The sequence below is a fragment of the Phyllostomus hastatus genome, unplaced genomic scaffold (genome assembly GCF_019186645.2).
Source record: "Phyllostomus hastatus isolate PE091 unplaced genomic scaffold, TTU_PhHast_1.1 phas_contig_86, whole genome shotgun sequence".
NCBI lineage: Eukaryota > Metazoa > Chordata > Mammalia > Chiroptera > Phyllostomidae > Phyllostomus > Phyllostomus hastatus.
Genome location: NW_025333977.1, coordinates 49460761 through 49482025, shown reverse-complemented (window position 1 = coordinate 49482025; position 21265 = coordinate 49460761). Strand labels below are relative to the sequence as shown.

Here is a 21265-nt window from a genome sequence, read left to right as displayed (position 1 = left end):
TTTTGTTTTAATTAAGCTTTTTATTTGGAGATAATTATAGATTCACATACAATTATAAGGAAGATCCCACATACCTTTTACATCCTCTTCCCAAAGGTTAACATCTTGTAAAGTTGTGGTACAATATCACAACCAGGATAGACATTAAGACAACCCACCAAGCTTACCCAGGTATCCTAGTTTTGAGTCAGTTTTGGACACTTGAATTTGAGGCATCAGAGATATTTGTGGAAAAATATGTCCAGGGGCAGGTAGATACACAGGTCTGACACTTAGAAAAAGGGCCAGGGTGAAGACACAGATGTGGGGACCGTTTCCTATGTGGGTTTGATGCCTTCAAAAGTATGATAGTAGGTGTCCAGCAGACACCATCCCGAGGGAGGTATAGGTAGATTTCTTTTGCAGAGTAAGAACACGGTTGTGGACTCACAGGGCACTCAGTCCTCTCCTACACCCTCAGTGGACATTGCAGGCTTGGTGGGTGTGACAAGCACAGGTTGTGTGGTCTGAGTGTGGTCAGACAGCCTGATTCTTGGCTCACTCCAATCACCTGCCAGCTTTGGGGTCTTGGGCAACTCCTTCTGCCCCTGGGTGGCTCAGTTACTTATCTATAAAACAGGTCTGCCCTGACTGGTGTGGCTCAAGGGGTTGGGTGTCATCCTGCAAACCAGTTCAGCCCTAGTCAGAGCATATGCCTGGGTTGTGGGCCAGGTCCCTCTGGTCAGGGGCGTGCAAGAGGCAACTGATTGATGCTTCTTTTGCACATCGATTTTTCTCTCCTTTTCCTTCCCTTCCTCTCTCTCTAAAAATAAATAAATAAAATCTGAAAAAAAATATATATATATATGAAAAACAGGACCGTTCGGTGTACTTAGCCTACAGGGTTATTTTGAGAACTAAGTGATATACAACATGCTCAGAACTGTGATATATGCCAAGGAGAAAGCAAACTTATGTGATTTATATGGCTGGGCACACAGCAGCCCACAGATGGGATGCAGATGAAAGCAGGATATCACCAGCCAAGCTGAAGACAGGGAAAGAATGCAGGTAAGTTCGTGCAGGTGGAAGTGAGCAGGTAGCTAAGGGCGACTACTCACAGAGTCTATCTCTCTTTGAAGTTCAAGGAGAGGGTGAAAGGCAGGGATGGAAGTCTGAAGAGAGAGGTGAACAGCTGACTACAGGGCACTCTGCCCCAGGGGTACATAATATAGTTGAGGAGGGAATGACAAAAAAATGCCCCCCTCAAAGATTAGGGTCATTATTAGGCAACATATAGATAACAGCACGACTGTGTGACAGGCAGTTGATGCCTAAGGATTTCACGGTGAGAACAGACCAAAGCGGCCAACCGGAGAAACGGGGGGGCATGGTCTCAGGCAGAGAATGGGGAAAGAAGGGCTGGCAGGGAAGGGCTGGCAGGAGCAAGAAAGACTTGTGTCCCAGGCGGCTAGGGTACTCCTAACTGCACCTTCCTGCTCGCAGGGCCCGACGGTATCTGATACCTGGGGAGAGCAACATCTGACTCTTTTCTTGGTTTTCCCCTCTTGCTGTCAGGTCTCCGATTCTTGTTTCCATTCTGATGTAGACAATGCTAACCATTACATTTAAGGATTTTTGTCTAGTTGTTCTTTTTCCCTATCAACCCCATACATGCATCTGAAGCCAAGGCTCTTGGCAACCACAGAATCCAATTTTAGCCCCTAAAACAAGAATTTCTTATTCAACACATCAATCACTCGACCAGTTTCTTGGCACACGGACGGCTTCGGGGGTTTCTTCCTGAGGGAGGGGCCCATACTGAACATGGGCCATAGCAATTCAACTCCTCCTCAGGGGCGTGACATGCTGTTTGCAGTTAATGCCACATTAGCACACGGGAAGTTCCGCAAATCTTTTCAGCTTTCTGTAGAGACCTGAGAGAGCCTCGGCCATGGTGGGATAATCCCAGCACAAATAACAGGACACTATTTTTACAAATATGAAACTGGTACACTTAATTAACCCCTTAGGACGAGTCCCCACAGCCTTCCACATCTGAGACCAAGTCATGGGTTCTACTGCCCCAGGAGAGGAAAGCTACAGCAACACAACAGGCTTGTCTTTAGCAAGACAGCGGACTTGATGAGACCACAGCTTTGCTTCCCTGTGCAGAGAACACCCCTCTGCGCAGGTGTCATGGCCAGGCCCCTCCGAGGATCTGGGTGGAAGGGGGTGAAATGGAGGGGCAGCTGAGGAAAAACTCTGGCTGCCAGCCCCACTGAAGGCTTCAAACCTATCTGAATTATTACATCCGACATTTCATTACCCTCAATCCTCTTCCAGCTCCTGCTAAAATGGACATGGTAGAAATCCCCCGTCATTTGTAAAGCAAAAATAAATTACACTTTCTTTTTAGTTTACACTGAAATTTCATCCCATAAACAACATGGTCCGAGTGAAGTCTCTACAGCTCAAGCAGCACTGGGTTTGCTATTCCATCCGAAAGGCAGGTGCTGTGCAGTCTGTACTTTGGGACAAGCTTTCGATAGGTAACAGTCTTTCATTAGGACACAAATACAAATACTACTACAGACATTATATTGCCAGATAACCAGGTAAAGTAACTCTAGACCAAAAAGGTCTCACACATCGAATTGCTTATACACTACACAGACCAAGCAGACCCAGCAGACACATCCCAGTATGAAAATAAAGGCAGAATTTTATTTTTCTGGAGACCAAAGTCTGATGCACGATATATTCACTTAATTGAATCTGTTCACTTGGGCTGTGTTACTCTCACAAAGACATTCTGACTGGTAATGTACTGACCCTTCACTAACATGTTTTCTATCCTAACTATATATTCCATGTATTCCTTGACTCCAAAATAACAGTGAGTTGAAAAGGGCCTTAGAGCCACTTTAGTCCAGAGATTTCATTTGGAAGAGTACACAAATTTTGTCTGAAAATGACTCTGAAACTTAAGGTATATCTTTTCTAATTGAAAAAAAAAATTTCTATTCATCATAGAATTAACACTCCAGTGCAAAGGTCCAACTCTTCTAACTCATCAAAATATTAGTAGCTTACAGCCTGTCGAAAGAACAAGGCCACCATATGCACAATGTGGAACAAGTATTAAGTTTCTGCAACATAAAAACACAAACTAAGACATACACAAGGAAGACAGACATCTCAGAAGACACACAAGCAGCCTCGAACGGCTGCTCCTGAGGAGCGCGGTGGGGGCTCCGGGACCCAGCGGGAGGGAGCACAGTGAGGCGAGAACTCTCCGTGAACACCTGACACTCTGTGTTTGGTACCTTGGAGGTGTATTGCCTATGTAAAAGGTTCAGCCACATAAGAAGCTGTCTTTTTTAAAAATTCTCGCGTTGAGGCTTTAAGCAACAGACTTGCAAGATGAACGACAAACAAATGCTCATTAATCACTGAGCTTTTTGAAGCATTTTTCGTACCTGGCCCAGCACCACTGCCCTGTCCCAGCCCCACAGTCGCCCCTTGCTGCATTCAGGCAGGCTGTGAAGCAAACAGGACCCAGAAACAAGGACAGAGCTCCCAGGTCTTCTACTTTCCGTGGATTTTCTCACCCTAATTTGTAAACTGAAGGTAATCAGCTACCTCGGAGAGATTTTGGGAGGACTGCCCCAAAGGCAATAACCAGTGTGTCAACTACAAAATCCACAGGTATTCCTGTAGTAGATGTTTCCAGGGTAGACATACATGTAGGTACTAACAGTCATAAAGAGTAAAAGTTTACAACACTGAGAATGAAATTTAGTTCTGATTACCATTTCATCATAGAAGATGATCAAGTAACCCAAGCAGTAGTTAACACGAAACTGAGTAGGAAACAGGTAATGTTGAGTGGCAACAGGTTCTGAACAGAAAATGCAAGATTAGATCATTCACCCAGAGCAGCAAGACCAGAAGAAACAACAGTAGTGAAGACAAAGCAAATGCAGCACACACAACAGAGCCAGGGGTCTAACTCATTTGCTCTCAGCCTGCCAGGGAAGAAAATAATTAACTTAAGATCAAGAAATATTTTTTTCAGATGCAAAAAGAAAACAAAAACAAAAAATGTTCCCAATTTTTATTTGAAGACCATACTCTTTAAGGCCCACTTCATATTTTTCCTCCTTCAAAACAAAAACATCCCCCAATTTTTCCAGTCCCACCATCATTTCCTGTATAATTATGGGAAATTGTGTACTGCTGCCCTGTTCCACATGTGCCTCTTGTCTCCACAAAAATGGGAGCCCCTTAAGGCCAGACAGCACAGCCCTGCTTTAGTTAACTTCTTTACAGCATCTGCCCCAACGCGTAGAAGCTCACAAAACCTTTTTTTAAAACTGAATCACTCCTGATTCAAGTGAAATATAAGATGTTCTTGAATGTATTTCTCTAAGAAATTCAAAAGCAATCATAGCCAGACATTACCTTCGATTTCATCAAAATTTTAAGTGGCCATGAATACACACACCCCCTGCCACCATCATACACCAGCATGCTCACAATGTCTAGCCATTGCCCAAGAAATGATAGTCGGGGGCATAGTGCAATGGAAGCTCAAGCTTTGAGGTGAAAGACGGTGGAGGAACAGGATAGCTGACGGTGCCAAACTTACCCCACAGGCCCCATTCCTTTTATTGGAGAATGGTTTTTACCAGATAGCCAGAGTTACCTCATCAATTAAAATCTATTTTCATGCCCTAAGTAAAGCATGAATTTAAATTACATTTATACAAGCACTCTGTCCAATCTTCAGAGTTATCTCTCTTATGACAAATGAGATACAAGGAGCACTCTGAAAATGTGCAAGCAATCTTGACTTGCAACTAAAAGCTTGTTGCTAGTATCTAAAAAGTTAGTATGCAATGTCTTGAAGGACCCAAACTAAAAGTAAGCTGGTTGGCTTAGATAAGAAACCAGACTGTCAATTATGTGTTTAGCAGGCTTTATTTTTGCAGTCCAAATGGCTCAGTGAATATGTCACAAATTAATTACCCACTGTGCAAGAAGGGTAGCCATTTCTGCTCCACATTTGCGAATGGAGGGCGATAAAGACAGTGGCTCCAAGAACAGTCAACCTAGGAAAGTCTCTCATCCAACTGCAACCCCCAACCCAACAAAACCTCAGGGACACTGAGGATAAACAGACCAGTTCCCTAGACAGTTTGACCACAAAGCATTTAAGTTTCTTCTAATCTATCTGTTCCCTCAAAAGCGACCTCACACCCATGATACATCTTGTCACTTTCTACCATATCGAACACCCCACAGTTCCTAGGCAGAATTTGAGTTGCTCATCTTGTAAACGAAGTCATCTTCCTCTTTCAATTCTATGTACCCGGGACTGTGCTATGCTCTGCCTGCTCCCACGCACTCATGAGAGCAAGAGTCCAAGCCCCTCCAATGTGGCCACAGCCCCCAGTTTTGCATTCCGTTCCCTGCTGCCCCTTTCTCCCTAGTGAGGCTTCTTGCCTCCAGGGACGCAGGCCCGCACCACGCACTCCCCCGGCAACCGCGTCGCCGCAGGAAGGAAAGAGCAAACACCCTCTAGTGAGTCAACCTGCACCTGTGCCAGGAAGCTACTTCACTTTGAGGCCTGAGTCTCTCGTAGTCAAAAGGGAATAATAAAACCTACACTACAAGGCACTTACACTAATGATTACAGATAATGTTTACAAAGTTCCGAGCACAATGCACAAAATAATTAATAAGTACTGGCTAGTAACGACAGGAGTCACAATGGCGACTCTCGAGTACTATTGGTAGTCTACATTTACTGACCATTCACAGTGCTCCGGGCACAGCTCTAAACAGAAGCAGTGACTCATTTTATTCTTAAAAGATACTGTCAACTGTCAACCATCCCCACTTCACAGACAAGAAACTGAGGGAGCACTGCAACGACGGCAGCACGGGGCCCTCGCACGGCCCCCATCACCCAGCAGGCAGGACTTACATGCTCCGCTCAGGCAAACAGCCTTTCATCACCACCCACTGGTAACTGAATACTGGGCCAAAAAAAAATAAAACCCCGGCAGTGTCAGTCTCAGTCAAACTGTCTGATGACCCTATTCCTCTCCTGTCAGAAACATGTTTCCTAGCACAACACCCCCAACTCTGTCCTCTGGGGAAAAGCCTCCCCCTTCAAACTGTGGTCAACCGCCACTGCCTCTATGCGCGTCTCCCTAGACTTCCCAAGTTCCTTAGGGCGCCCTCTGCATTTTATTCATTTCACTATCAGCCCTAGGGCCAGGGTGTCAAACACATTTTCACCGGGGTCACATCAGCCTCGAAGTTGCCTTCAAAGGGCTGAATGTAATTTTAGGACAGTATAAATGTAACTACTCAACAGTTAAGCAAGAGCTCGGCGCTGCTGCTGGGTAGAAACAAGGTGCCTGGCCGGATAAAACAAGGTGGAGGGCAAGATTCGGCCCAAGGGCCTTGTGTTTGCCACCTGTGCCCTAGGGCATATATCCAAGCAATCCAAATAGTAGAGAAGCCAGGAGAAGCTCACACTACATTCCCCCGTTCTGTCCCCACAGACCAGCAGTGTCTGAAGAGGCTGCAGGGCCCTGGTGGACTAGTACCCTGAGGGTCCATGCACCATGCACACATCAGCACCCTCCCCTGTGACACGGGGATCAAGCATCTCTCTCACAGCGTACCTGCAAGGTGAATCAGGAAGCAAACAGAACAGACACTGAACAGACACCAAACCTAGCAGACATTCACTAATGAAATGGGGAACATGGACAGCACGCCACAGTAACCCTGGGACAGCTAGTAAGGGATCGATTACTCTCACACAAGCTGACAGGAAAGCCAGCCTTGGGGTCCAACGGCAAGGGGATGAAGCATCACTGAGGCTAAAAAGCGCTCTCAGATGACCGAGGGCACTTCCACAGTACGATTAGGAACTGATTCAATATAGGCTTGCAGGGAGCAGCCTGCTTACCTCAGTGAGGGGGATTTGGTAATCAGTCAAGAAAGGCTCTTACAGTGAGAGCAATAATGGTAGTAAATGCTGTAGTTATTATTTGCAGGCTCAGCAACAATAAGACCCCTCACAGGGGGAATTCCTACAAATAAATGTACGGAGTTCTGTATTATTTACTATAAAGATATTGCTTAATCTGTTCAAAAACTTTAGTTATGTAACTGTAAGTTTCACTTTTTTATTTTTAACTATTATTAGCTAGACCATTTTAAATGCCTTTCTCTGGTAAGCCCAAAATATTTAAGACAGCTAAGCATCTTTGTTCAGTTAAAAACTAAATAGCATTCAACTCTAAAAACTATCAGAAACTAACACTGTATTTTGCCTGGTGTGCTTCTCCTCCAGCCTGCAACACTCACCTGTGTGACAGCATTTTTCAAACACCAAGTTCACCTATAACCTCTTCTGTATTTTGGTTTTTAGGCCTCATAAGGACTAGCAATTACAACCTCTTCCTCCAAGCTCCCCTAATTCTCTATTTTAAAATCTCTGCCCAGATGTTACATTTATCCAAGTCAAATATTTCTTTACCCTCCTTGAAATTACACATAAAACCTCACGGGTAAGCCTAGGGCCCCCTCCCTCCTCTCACTTTTGGGGACACACTACTGGGTCTGCCTTTCCTAGCTGCCAGCTCCCCAGGTTAGCAACCCATTTAATCTACACTTTACATTGTCACTCTACACAACAAGAGTGAGGATCTCTGTGTTCCTATGTTTAAAGAATTCACACACCAGGGCCTGCTCCCTCATTGCTGTTAGCCCATTTAACTTTAGGAAAAAGTCTCTTCAATAAAATAAAACAGCAGTGCTATTTTATAACACTGTTCTAACTCTGAATGTGGGGACTGAAAATAAAGCATATGTTTCTATTACAAAGGAATAAAGGCCATTTCTACTAAAAAAAAACTTTATAAATGGTAAGAAAAAACATCAAGACAACCTAGACATAAAACCAACACTAGAAAAGGGTGACGCCTGGTAGTCAATCTTGCCCCAAATGTGCTGAATGATTCTTTTTACTATCAAAGCCTGAACACAGAACCTATTACTCCAAGTTAATCTTCTGAAATGTATGCAATTTAATCCAATTCAGCACATATATATGTGTGTACTTGCTTGGCTGTATTGCTTGCTTGGAGTGGGAAACTTGCTATATTATGGCTGTGTCTGCACAGCCAAATGCTTCCAAATGTACTGTACAATCTGCTTAAAGAGGCTGAGGAAGGTACTGAAGACAAGGCAGAAAATGCGAGGTTAGGAGTGCAGCAGGGTGACAGTAAACCAAGATCAAACATTTGGAAACATGTTTTTTCCATATAGTATAGATAGGATGCTCATTTGCATTTTAAGAAGACATATCAGGATAGAGAGAAACTAGGTATTAACATAGTTAAATTACTTATTAATTACAAAGCACAAAATAGTAACTTTGCAGTAGAGAGAAATCCGGTAGGGATCATCATACCCAAATAACCCAAGTGCGCCCACCATCGTCAAGACAATGTGACATGATGCCCTGAGACACTCACAGCCTCCTGGTCTTCCTACCAAAGCACATCACCTGAATCCAGTCACGAGGCCCTGGACAGATGCCATGAAGGGACAAAATAACTCATCTGTCCTGTTCAAAAATATCAAGGTCAAGAAAAAGGCTGGAGAACTGTTCCAGATTTTAAAAGACTGAAATGCATGGCAATTAAAAGCAACATGGATTGTGGGTCAAGGCTGAGAAGACTGATGTCCAGTGAGACTAATAAGGACTCTGCCTGGAATTCCCCAGACACTGGGTGGCAGACCTGGGGCAGGTAAAACCCAAAGCTCTTTGCAGGGCACTAGGCCTGACAGGTCAGGGTTGAACTCCTGATCGCATGCATTTTTTAAATATTTTTAGTTTTAGCCTTAAGCATTTTTTAAGTCAAAGCTTTTATTCTCTGCCATGAGAAATTGATAGGCACCTGACCTTCATGGATTTAAAAATTCGCACCCTTTAATACCCATAAATAACCATAAAGACCCACAAACTGTAACACTCTGTAAATAAACTCAGTCAAAAAACAAACTCTGGTTACATGGTTTATGGAAAAATAAAAAAGCTAGTGGGTAAGCCTAATCAACCATCCATTGTGGATATACAAATAACAGAAATTTTAGCTTTGTGGGCATAGAAAATAATCCCACCAAAAAACCAACTGGTTATACTAGTAAGAAAATGAATGGTAAATGTAATGAATCTAACGGAAAGTGCATGATGCTCTTAACTAAAAACTGGAGCTAAGCCCTGGCTGGCGTAGCTCAGTGGATTGAGCACCAGCTGGGAACCAAAGTGTCCCAGGTTCGATTCCCAGCCAGAGTACATGCCTGGGTTGCAGGCCATAAACCCCAGCAATCGCACATTGATGTTTCTCTCTCTCTCTCTCTCTCTCTCTCTATCTCCCTCCCTTCCCTCTCTAAAAATAAATAAATAAAATCTAAAAAAAAATTTAAAAAAAAGATTAAAAAAAAACTGGAGCTAGGCTTGCCTCCATGTATTTGGTGGAGGAAATCATATGGTCCCAGCGACACACTCATATCTCAGATTGCTAAAACTCCACATGCTCTTGCAAATGATGAGGGTCTATCAAACTTTTATTTGTCCTAAAATGTACATTTCATTTGGCAGAATCATTCCTACATGATCACCCTTTTTTGCTTTTCTGTGACAGTTAAAATCAGATTAAAATAAGCATCATGGAAAACACTGACAGGAAAAAGTTACCAAAAAAAAAAAAAGAAGAAGAAGAAGAAGAGAATCTAGGGGACAGAGGAGTAGACTCTCCATTATAGCTGGTGATGCTGGAAGATTCCAGGAATATGAATTGGGGCAAACAGAAAAAAAATGCATGAACACATACACACAAACGCTTCAGGCCTAAGTATCCATCTATTTATCTTAAAAATGACTGAGCACCTTCCATATGCCAGACACTGTCCTGGGAGACCCGACATACACAAAGTCTGACATTTCTCATGGAGAAATAGCAGGGAGAGGGTGGAGATAGGTGATCATAAATTAATTTTAAATATATCATGAGGCGGTATTAAGAGCTATGATGAAAAATAAAGCAGGACGAGAAGACAAAGTGACAGGGAAAAGCCAGGTCTGAGAAGGCTTTTCTCAGAGTGCGGGAGTGCCTTCCGAGCTGCTGGCAGTGGGGGAGGGAGCAGGCCAGGCCGGTGGACATCTGTGGGTGGGAGGGAGAGAGGTCCTGCAGGTCAAGGCCCGGAGATCCCAATGTGCATGCAGGGCACTGGTGTCCGGCTGACACAGACATCTGATTAAGACAGGGAGCCAGGAGAGGATTCCCAGCACAGGAGTATGGCATCATTTATGTTTTGGCTACAAAGTAGAAAGCTATCATTAGAGAAGCAAGAACAAAAACAAGATCAGCTGGAGGCCCTACAACAGCACAGGCAAAGGTGGAGGGGGTGCAGGTTGGGGCCAGAACATCAGCTGTGGAAGGAGGAATACGTTGTCAAATTGATTATACTTTGAAAGAAAGCTGACAGGACTGCTAAGGAACTGAATGTTGTGTTTTGAGAGAAAGATAAAAGCCCAAAATGACAATACAGCTTTACCTTTACCCACTGGTGACTACAAGTACATCTGCTAATGAAGAGAGGCCTGAGGAAGAAGCAAGTATAAGGATGGTGAGAAGTGAAGACTCTGATTTGATCTACATTAGGTTTAAGGTGCCTATTAGTCATAAAAGTAGAGGTGGCTAGTGAGTGACCAGATATGCAAGTTCTGTAGAGAAGTATTAATAAATGCAACACAGCCCTGGCTGGTGTGTCTCAGTGGATTGAGTGCTGGCCAAAGGGTCACCAGTTCAATTCCCAGTCAGGGCACATGCCTGGGTTGTGGGGCCAGGTCCCCAGTAGGGGGTGCATGAGAGGCAACCACACATTGATGTTCCTCTCCCTCTCTTTCTCCTTCCCTTCCCTCTCTCTAAAAATAAATAAATGAAATCTTTTTAAAAAACAAATAAATAAATGCAACAGATAAGCAGAGATGCAGAAATAAGAAATGTATATATGTGTGTGTACACAAACACACAATGAATGAAGGAAAGTCCAAAAAGGCAAACACAGAGAAGGGAGCGGAGAAACTTTAACACTGTGTCCACTTTAGCACGGCTAGAAAACATGGTAAAGAGAATGTATTGCTTTAGTGATAAAAAGGGGGCATTTCTTTGGTTCCCCCAAATAAAATAATAAGCTGATGAAAAAAAATTAAACTCAGAAGAGTTGAGACTTCCGGCCAAGATGGAGGCATAGGTAAATGCACCGTACCTCCACGCACAACCAAGATTGGAACAACAACAATTTAGAGGCAGAATAACACCCAGAACTGAAAGAGAATTTATCTGAATGGAAGTCAGACAGGCAAGAAGTTAAAGTAGACCCGTTCATCCAGACTGGTAGGAGGGGTGGAGACAAATAGCCAGGTGCGGGTCCTGGGGCAGGTTCTGGCGAGGAGAGCAGAGAGAGTTGGGCGCATAAGGCAACTGGGGGCACGTAAGACATCTGGGGTGCCAAGATCGCAGCAGGTGGACCCTGAGTACACAAGAGGCAGCTGGCAGACCCAGTGAGGTGGCGATTGTGGAGTGGGGCAGAGCATGCAATCCAGGATCCCGGAGAAGGGACTGAGGTCCCATGGAGAACAGAGCTATCACCATTGTTCCCTCCCGACCCCGCCCCCACATACAATGTCACAATCTAGCGCCTGTGGTGCCCAGCCCTGGTGAACACCTAAGGCTCCGCCCCTCACAGTAACAGGAGCAACCAGACCAAGAAATAAAAAATAAAATAAAATAAAAGAGAGACATGTCTCAAACAGAAGAACAGATCAATGCCCCAGAACTCATCATTTTAAGTGACTAAGAGATAGCCAATCTATCAGATGCACAGTTCAAAACACTGATGATCAGGAAGCTCACAGAATTGGTTGATTTTTGGGTGCAAATTAGGTGAACAAATGCAGGTTACCATAAAAGAAATGAAGGAAAATGCACAGAGAACCAATAGTGATGGGAAGGAAACTGGGACTCAAAACAATAGAGTGGACCAGAAGGAAGAAAGAAACAACCAAACAGGAAAGAACGGAGAAATAAGAATTCAAAAAATGAGAAGTTTAGGAACCTCCGGGACACCTTTAAATGTTCCAACATCCGAATTATAGGGGTACCAGAAGGGGAAGAGGAAAAGCAACAGATTGAACACATATTTGAACAAATAATAAAGGACAAACAACTTCCCCATTCTGGCAAAGGAAATAGACTTCCAGGAAATCCAGGAAGCTCAGAGAGTCCCAAAGAAGTTGGACCCAAGAAGAAACACACCAAGGCACATCATAATTACATTAGCCAAGGTAAAAATGAAGGAGAGAATCCTAGAAGCAGCAATAGATAAGGAGAGAGTAACCTACAAAGGAGTTCCCATCAGACTGTCAGCTGATTTCTCAAAAGAGACCTTACAGGCAAGAAGGGGCTGGAAAGAAATATTCCAAGTCATGAAAGACAAGGACCTATATCCCAGATTACTCTATCCAGCAAAGCTTTCATTTAGAATGGAAGGGCAGAGAAAGTGCTTTTCAGATAAGATCAAGTTAAAGGAGTTCATCATCACCAAGCCCTTATTTTATGAAATGTTAAACGGACTTATCTAAGAAAAGAAGATTAAAAAAAAAAAACATGTATAGTAAAAGGACAGCAAACTCACAATTATTAACAACCACACCTAAAGCAAAACCAAAAGAAACGAAGCAAACAACTAAAACAGGAACAGAACCACAGAAATGGAGATCACATGGAGGGTTAGCAACAGGGGAGTGGGAGGAGGAGAGAGGGGGAAAAGGTACAGAGAATAAGTAGCATGTATGGTAGGTAGAGAATAGATAGGGGGAGGGTAAGAATAGTAGGGAAATGTAGAAGCTAAAGAACTTATAAGTATGACACATGGACATGACTAAAGGGGGGATGTGGGTGGGAGAGGGTGTACAGGGTGGAGGGGAGTGAAGGGGAAAATGGGACAACTGTAATAGCATAATCAATAAAATATATTAAAAAAAATAAGTACAGAGTTAACTAAAATCTGTGAAACAACCGGCAAAGACAACCACTGTTAACGGTGAATTATTTCCTTCCAGCCTTTTTTCCCCTAGACACTCACACATATACACCGCAGTTTTTTGAAGTACAGTTCATTTCTGCTTATTTTAACACACACGCAATAGGCTGAACTCAAAAGTGACAGCCATAAAACTCTTTTTTGTTTTATTTTCTTTCGAATTTATGCTTTCACGCTTTTAGTGCTGCTGACCTGGGACCCTGCCCGGCACCTGAGGACATTTGCATTTTCTGGCCCTGCTCCCCAGAGCTTCGTAGTTAGGGCCTCTCTGAGAGAATCATAAGCATGTTTTCGTTTCATAAAGAATTATTTGTAAACCTAATTTTTAAATAGACATCTTTATATGTAATTCTCTGTGCACATTTCTAGTGTAGTACAAACCTTTTATAAAGCATGCTTTAGCACCACCTCAAGGAGTCACTGTCTAGTTACCAAAAGAGTGAAGACTCTGACTAAAAATACTTTCCCTTTGGTTCATTCAATAAATACCTACCATGAGCCAGCACCTGTGTGTGTGTGTGTGTGTGTGGTGTGTGTGTGTGTGTGTGTGTGTGTGTGTGTGTGTGTGTAGGGGGAATGACAGACACTAAATTTTTAAAGATAATTTCAGTGAGTGAAAGATGCTGTGAATAAAATCACAACACATAAGACATAACAGGGAGGAAGAGGAAGTGCTGCTTAGCTAGGTGTCCAGAGAAAAACCTGCTGAGGAAACGACATAGGAGAGCCAAAGGCTCGGTGAAGAGAAGGAGATACACAAGCATCCTGAAGAGCAGTCCAGGTTCAGGGAGGGGAAAATGCAGGAGCTCTGAGAAAGAAAGGAGCGTGGCACGTGAGAGAACGGAAGGCAGGCAGTCTGGCCAGAACGCCTCAGGAAGACGGGGCAAATCATGGACGGCCTCGATGGCCCCAGCAAAGGGTCTGGATGCTCATTCTAACTGCCACAAGAAATTATCGTAAAGTCATAAATAGGGATATGAAATGATCTGATTTAGGCTTAGTGATCAGTGTGGCAATTGCGTAAGGAGAAAAGTAAAAGGAGGGAGACCAATTAGGAAGCTGTATCCAGCCAAGAGATGCCAGCGGCTAAAACCAGCATGTCAATTACTGTAGTGGTGGAAAGTGTTCAGGTGCTGGACGTATCTGAGGTAAGATCGATAGAACCTGCTGATAGAATCAGGATTCTGGGACTGAGTAAACAGGGACCAGTTTCTCCATCCACATCACGCATGACTGTTAGCTGTGCCATGAACTTCACCAGTACTCACCTTGCTGGGCTGCAACCAGAGGGTACAGGCAACAATTACGTACAGGATCAGTAACAAAACATACAATTTATCATACTCTCTCACTTACCCAAATTGGGATCAGTAGCCTGGCGTTTCTTAATTTTAGCTTCAGAAATAGCAGAATAATAGGCACAAGTCATCTTGATTAGCCACGTTGCTCGAACCATTGGCACTGAATATTTAGCTAAATATGCAAAAACATCTTCCTTTTTACTGAGGATGGGAACCTAAAAAATAAATCAATTTATAATAATCACATACTATGTTCGCCATTAGGCAAAAGAAAGAGTCTGTAAGTTCCTTTTGGTTATAAAAAAGTATACCCTTTTTAAAAAAAAAGTATATCCTTAATGGATTTTAAGCCAATTTTGACTAAGAAAAAAATAACTAAAACTATGTTGAACACTATAAGTAAGAAATTATCTGTGCCCTAACTGGTGTGGCTCAGTGGGTTGGGAGTCACCCCACAAATCGAAGATCACCAGTTCAATTCCCAGTCAGGGCACATGACCAGTTGCGAGACTGGTCCCCAGTTGGAGATGTAGGAGAGGCAACCGATCAATGTTTCTCTCACCCTCTTTCTCTCTCCCTCCCCCCTCTCTGAAAAATAAACAAATAAATAATTTTAAAACATTTAAAAAATGATTTGCAAATTTTCGGATGCTCAAAGCTACTCATCGTATCAACAAAATAGGAAAATAATTTCATGACAATCCTGTGAGTTTATCTCAAAATTGGAACAGAAAGATCAAGTGAAAAACCTGCCCCCAACTCTACACTTTATCCAAGAACACTTTTTTGTATAAAGCTTTTTAAATGTACCATTTCATAAAAATTAACAATTTCCACAAAGCTTTTAAAAGTGCCTTTAGCTAAAAAGTTTAAAATAGAGGCTAAAATGATGGATCAGTGAATCTGCCTAATAAACACTGAGCTAGAAATAGCTGGGTAATTAATTCACTGATGGAAAGTAGACACTTGGGGCAGTTAATTATTTCCTCCAGACCACAAAGGTACTATTTAGCAAATTAGTATCCCCATGCACCACCAAATGGTCTGAAAGAGTTAATTCGCTACAAGAGCGAATTAAGTACCCTAATGCCTCATAAATACCCCAGGACTAGCCCACACATCTACATACAATCCACTGCCAAACACAGAGTAGTAGACGGAGTCTGCTGGCTCTGAGGCAGCAGGGCGGGAGCAGTGACCCGGAGAGGCGGGCACACCCCTCACAGGAGGCAGGGGACTGTTTAGTTAAACCCACCCCTGCCAGGTTCTTCACCATGAACATGATAATAATACCAGGCCCACCTCTCTGAATGGCTGGAAGGGTAAAGCAAAAGAATTACATGTTCAGCAAAAGAATCAACATTATAACAATTTTGCTTTGTTACCAGTTCCAAAGATCTCTCCATGCCAGCCACGATTTTCAAGCCATGGGCTTAACTCTTTCCTGAGAGGATCCTAACCCCCACAACCACGGGCATCTAGAGCCTTGGTCTCTATGCCCCACGCTCCTGTCTGACTTTGGTTGGCAACCAACGCTTCAGACCAGCTAACTGACCCACACAGCATAACATTTTTCTCTTAGTTAACCAAATCCTCGTTTAGTCAGTGGATTTTTTCCATCACACACATGTCATAAATTTGACTTCACATACATGGTCCAACGTGTGATCCCAGAATTAAAAGATAAGTACTTTTTATAAAACAAAGCGAAGTCGCCTGATTTCACTTGAAATCATCTGGTTCTTACAAAAGTAACATCAAGCTGCTCCAGCACTGAAGGAAAAGCTAGCTGGCTGCAACGCTGAGATTCAGTGAGTCCATACAGTGTGCTATTATGGGCAATGTAAATAGGCTTTTGATCCTGTATTAGTTCCTGCCTTGGGTGCAGACTTCAGAACACAGCTCCCATGACAGAGGCAATGACAAGCGTCCAAACCTGACTGAAAGGGAGCTGAAGATCACACAGGCCAAAGCTGTAAGGCTTCCTTTCTGCAGACCACAGTGATACATTTTAACAAGAAAATTTAGCTTACAAGGCACATGTTTCACGGAGCACAAGGCTCTGGGTATACTATTGTTTAAGTCAAGGACAAGAGAAGCACAGGCTTAACTATTTAGTTCATGACCTGAGCTGCTGCTTTTTTTTTCCCCACTTAGAACATACAGTTTGGTATCAGTGAGTTAATTTCCATCACTGTCAAGGTGAGGTTGCCTCTTAATCAGACATACCAAAAGATTATAACACCAAGGCCTAAAAAAATTGGCAAATGCAAAAAAGTGAAGTTAGCATCTTCAAAGAAACATTACTAATAGTATCTTTTACAGATGGCTAAAGGATTTCTTTTGAAAAGCAATTGACAGGAAGAAGCAAAAAACTCTTTGAACATGTGAAATATTTAGATGAAACTGCAAACAAAACTGAGCCACAGATCTTACGGTGACAGCAGAAGGCAACCCTCTAGCTTAGCTCACTGCTCCTGTGGCAGAGCCCTAAGATGTGGTTCGCTCAAGTCAGGGGCTTTAGAATTCGGAAGAACACATGTGAAGAAAGTTGTTTAATTAAGGAAAAGACACATACCAATGGTTTTGTCAAATGTACAGTTAGGGCCAACGCTACAGTTTGAGAAGGAAAATATGTTTACCCTGACTGAAGTATGACTTCCTTACAGTGATGGATTCTATTTTCAGCAAAGAAACCATTGGACTTTAACTTGTAGCTGAACCTAGGCAATCACTGACAGCTGTTTGGTGTCTAAATCAAGCCAGAGCTTCATGTAAGCACCAAGAGAAAACTCAGACACCCAGCCCGTGACCCTTCTCCATCCTCGTATCACCATTCCCCTTGGGTGCACATCACAGCAGTGTCCCCTGTCCACTGAGCACTGGCACAGGCCACAGTAATCAGAGGCACCTCAAATGAAAACATGGCAACCAGTGAACTGTTCAAGAGCTACAAGGATATCCCTAAGGGCCAGAAGTCTCCTTTCCCAAATCCAGCCATGACGATGATTAAAAGGCCCTTCACAGGCCACTGTTCACCTCTCGTGGCTACATGCTTGGGGTGCTGTGGAAAGCTGACCCATCCCCTACTGGAAACCATTCTGTATCCTCGATCAGAGCTGGAGGATGACTCAGGAGCTTAGCAGGAAAAATGCAAGTCTTCTGCAGTAAGCCGTCTCACAGAAAAATAGCAGAAATTAAAGAAGTATTTAAATCTAATTTGAAGAACATGCAAGAGTGCAACCTTATCCCCAACTCAGAAAGACTTCACCCTCTCAAGAAGATGACATGCTGGAGGGGAGATGTGGGGGACAAACTTTTGAAACACCCAAGAAATGAACACTTCAAAGTACAGAAAATGGTTTTGTAAAGAACATATCTTTAACTTTGCACACAAAAAAAATTTAATGTCAGGGCTTACCTGAGGAACACCTGACTTGGCCAGAGGCAGCTCCTAATAAAGAGAGAAGAACAATGGCTAATACACCACACCATAATTCATCTCCTGCCTAAAAGATGAGACCACTACACCCCTAAAGCAAGGGCATCAGCTCCTCGCCAGCCTTCCCTTTCAGGAAATATCTACAAAATGCATTCCAAAAGCTTTTTAAAAAAGAAGTCCTAAAAGCAAAGTTGTCAGGTTGGCCACATGGGAGGTGAAGGCACTAACCAGCAGGGATGGTGTGGACTACTGTTAGAAAGCCAACGACCATCAAAGGCTGCCCTTTGACTTGCAGGGCCCTCAAATACCACTCCCAGGCCATGGTGGGCCCACATGGTACGCATTCCTCACAGGAAAAGAAACACCACGTGGCTCAGCCTGGGCTAAGACAGAGGCACTACCTGAGTAGAAAGAGGGGGGTATGCTGACTGCTGCGCATTTCAATAACTTGGTTGCCACTGAAATCTAGGAAAGGCAACAAATGCTGTGACACTAAGGCAAAATAAAGGCAATGGGAGCTACATGTACTGTTTTCAAAAAGCTGCTTTAGAAAACAAACAAGCAACTACACAAAGGAGCTCTCCTCTGAGCTGGGCCTGCACCAAGCCAAACAATGAAAACCTAGTATCAGGAACAGAAGACGGGCACCCCTAAAACTGAAGGGTTTCAGGGGAGATGAGAAAGACCCATAGGATTACTTGAAAGGTGGGCAAGAAGTTAGAGATCAAGACAAACAGGGAGGTTTCTAGCTCTCTAAATTTCAAAAGACATTTCATATTGTTAAGATTGTTGACTATGTATTATTTCCCACTTGAGGCAACTGACCAAAGGCAAAGATTTTACAAGAACCCTCCCTCCCACCCACCATCCACTCTGCCAAAAAAAGCCAGGGGCTATAAGTAAGCCTGCCCATTTTCCTCTAAAACTTTTTCAAACAAGTTTTTCAAACACAGAATCACTATCACTATCTTTATCCGATTTGTTAGAAAGGAGATGGCTTAAAGCATTTGAATGGTTACTTTTCAAGGCAAGGAGTAACATCAAAGCAAAGATTTCTCCATAACACACTTTGGACATCCTGGGCTAAGAAAACTGAGAATAAAATAAAGTCATACTGCCTGTTTCGATTTTAAAACCTGTCTACCTAAAGCCACATAAACTGCTTCCTGCGCAGAATGTTTAGGTCCATGGACATCCTAGGCACCACATGCCATCAAAATAAAGAGGAAAACAGCATATGTGCGGCACACACCTGGTGCAATATACCTGTACTGAGGCTCTGAGTTTTGGAGAGAACTGGGGAAAGGAAATATATTCTTGAATGTTATTTCAAGTATCTTCATTTCTGTAATGCCGTAATTAAAATAATGTAAGAAAAACTGAATACCTTTTTTGCCAAAATAGCAAGTGGTTTATTTCCTGCTAAGTCGGAGAACCAACTATGAATTGCGCTCTGCGATCGAGCAGTAACCAGCCAATAATTATCTTTTGCATTAACTTGTGGTTTCTTCTTCCCGGTGTCCTGGAAAGTATTAAGCTTTAATTTCTCAGCTAATATGCTGCTAAAATAAGCTCCAATCTGAGGAAACAAAAAAGTTTGAAGACAGTAAGTATGTTAGTAATGTATATCAGCACTTTATGTTTATCATTTCAATCAAAAATCTTCCAACAGCCCATCAAAAAATAAAATGGCAATTTCAGTTCTAGAAATCAAGAGCTATGACTTCCTTGTATTAACATAATGCAAAAACTCCCACAGCGCCTTTGCTCCACTATTAACAAGTAGTTCAAGAAAAAAAGAAGACCCTTTGAAAATCTCTGGTAAAGTGAAATTAATTACATCCTGAATAAATGTCAAGAAAACAGGTTCTGCTTTAATCTTCAGCTGTACTTTCCTTTCTCGTATCACACACCCATGTGGAGAGAATATTTTCCCTGAGAGGTGCTGCAGAGAAAGCCTAGTAATCAATCACACCGTAATCATTCTTTTTCTTGTTTCCTCTTAATAGCATGTATTTTTGGAAAGGAAACTCTGTATTTACACTCAGTGCTTTTTAAAAAGAGTCTAGAGAAATTTAATTTGTTTTAATGGAAAATTACAAGAGTCAATTAAATTAAGTATTCAACATTTTTGATTGGGCTGCCAATTTCATGAGTACAAGTGTTTCAAGAGAAAGCTACTGTTACCTGCTCTAAATGTAACAAGGCAGCAAAGGGAGCTTCTGTGAATCACTGTAGCATTTTCATGTTAACCAGATCAAAAGGGGACAAAGGAAGGAGAATGACAATAAGAAGATAAAGTAATATCTAAAAATTAAATCCACAAAAAACCTTTTGGAATTTCTGAATACTATCAAAGTATCACATTTCATTCCCTGGGGATTCTTTAATATGCAAGTTTATTAGTAATAGTTTCTAGTAAATACCTCCCATAAGGTTAGCAAACAGTGGTAACAATGATTAAAACGAAATACCTACTCTGGTGAAGCAAAATACTGGGTTGGCAAAAAAGTCCATTTAGTTTTTTCCGTAAAATAAAAGACACATTCTTCATTTTCACCAATAATTTTATTGATCTGGATATTTTGAGTATGTCGGCCATCTCCTGCTATTGGCTTCTAGTGGGCAGAAGCCTGGGTGCTGCTGAACATCTTCCAATGCATAAGTCAGCCTCACAGTAAAGAATTATTTGGCCAAAATGTCAACAGTACCAAGAAACTTCACAAACCACTTTTGACATGTTAGATCAGTCACAGCACCTTCTCCGTACACCACACAAATCTTTGTTGTATTTCAGTTGCATTTTTACCTTTCTTGAAATAATAAAGCATATATGCCAAAAATGTATGTTTTCTCCCATCTTCAAATACTAAAATGGCTGCAGAAAATTTACTGATTTTGAAATTGTTTTTTTAACGCACACTGATATGACATCTGCCGCAATATAATCTAACAAAATTGTTTCGAATGAAGTTAAAGACAACTAAACAATACTAGAGCCACCGTATGGGAAAAACTAAACAGACTTTTTGGCCAACTCAATAAGAATCACTACTTAGTGATCATGAGTCATACAAGTGGTCTATAGGCTAAAACAGCTATAAGCAACTAGCCAAGTTTATTATCCAGCAGTGTGAACAGCTAGTGCTGATGAAAAAATTTCTAATGTGCCTTGTAATTCCTTAATCCTTGTGATTAATGTACAATAAAAGGAAGTCTGTTTTTGGTGTGTTGATGCAAAATGGTAATAAAAATTAGAGTAATTACAAAAAAAGTCTAGGCTCTATTTTTTAAAAAAACAACATAATTTTAAGCAAATATTTACTTAATGCCCAAACAG

General features: G+C 42.3%; 1 protein-coding gene across 1 annotated transcript in view; it reads right to left on the bottom strand.

Annotated features, from left to right (window-relative positions):
• MED12L (mediator complex subunit 12L) overlaps positions 1 to 21265 on the bottom strand; it is a 316418-nt gene that overhangs the window by 256296 nt on the left and 38857 nt on the right. The window contains exons 4-5 of the mRNA XM_045851889.1: positions 19313 to 19504; positions 14539 to 14698 (exon numbers count right to left, since the gene is read on the bottom strand). Of these exons, the coding sequence (XP_045707845.1) occupies positions 14539 to 14698; positions 19313 to 19504 (352 nt within the window). The remainder of the gene's footprint in view (positions 1 to 14538; positions 14699 to 19312; positions 19505 to 21265) is intronic.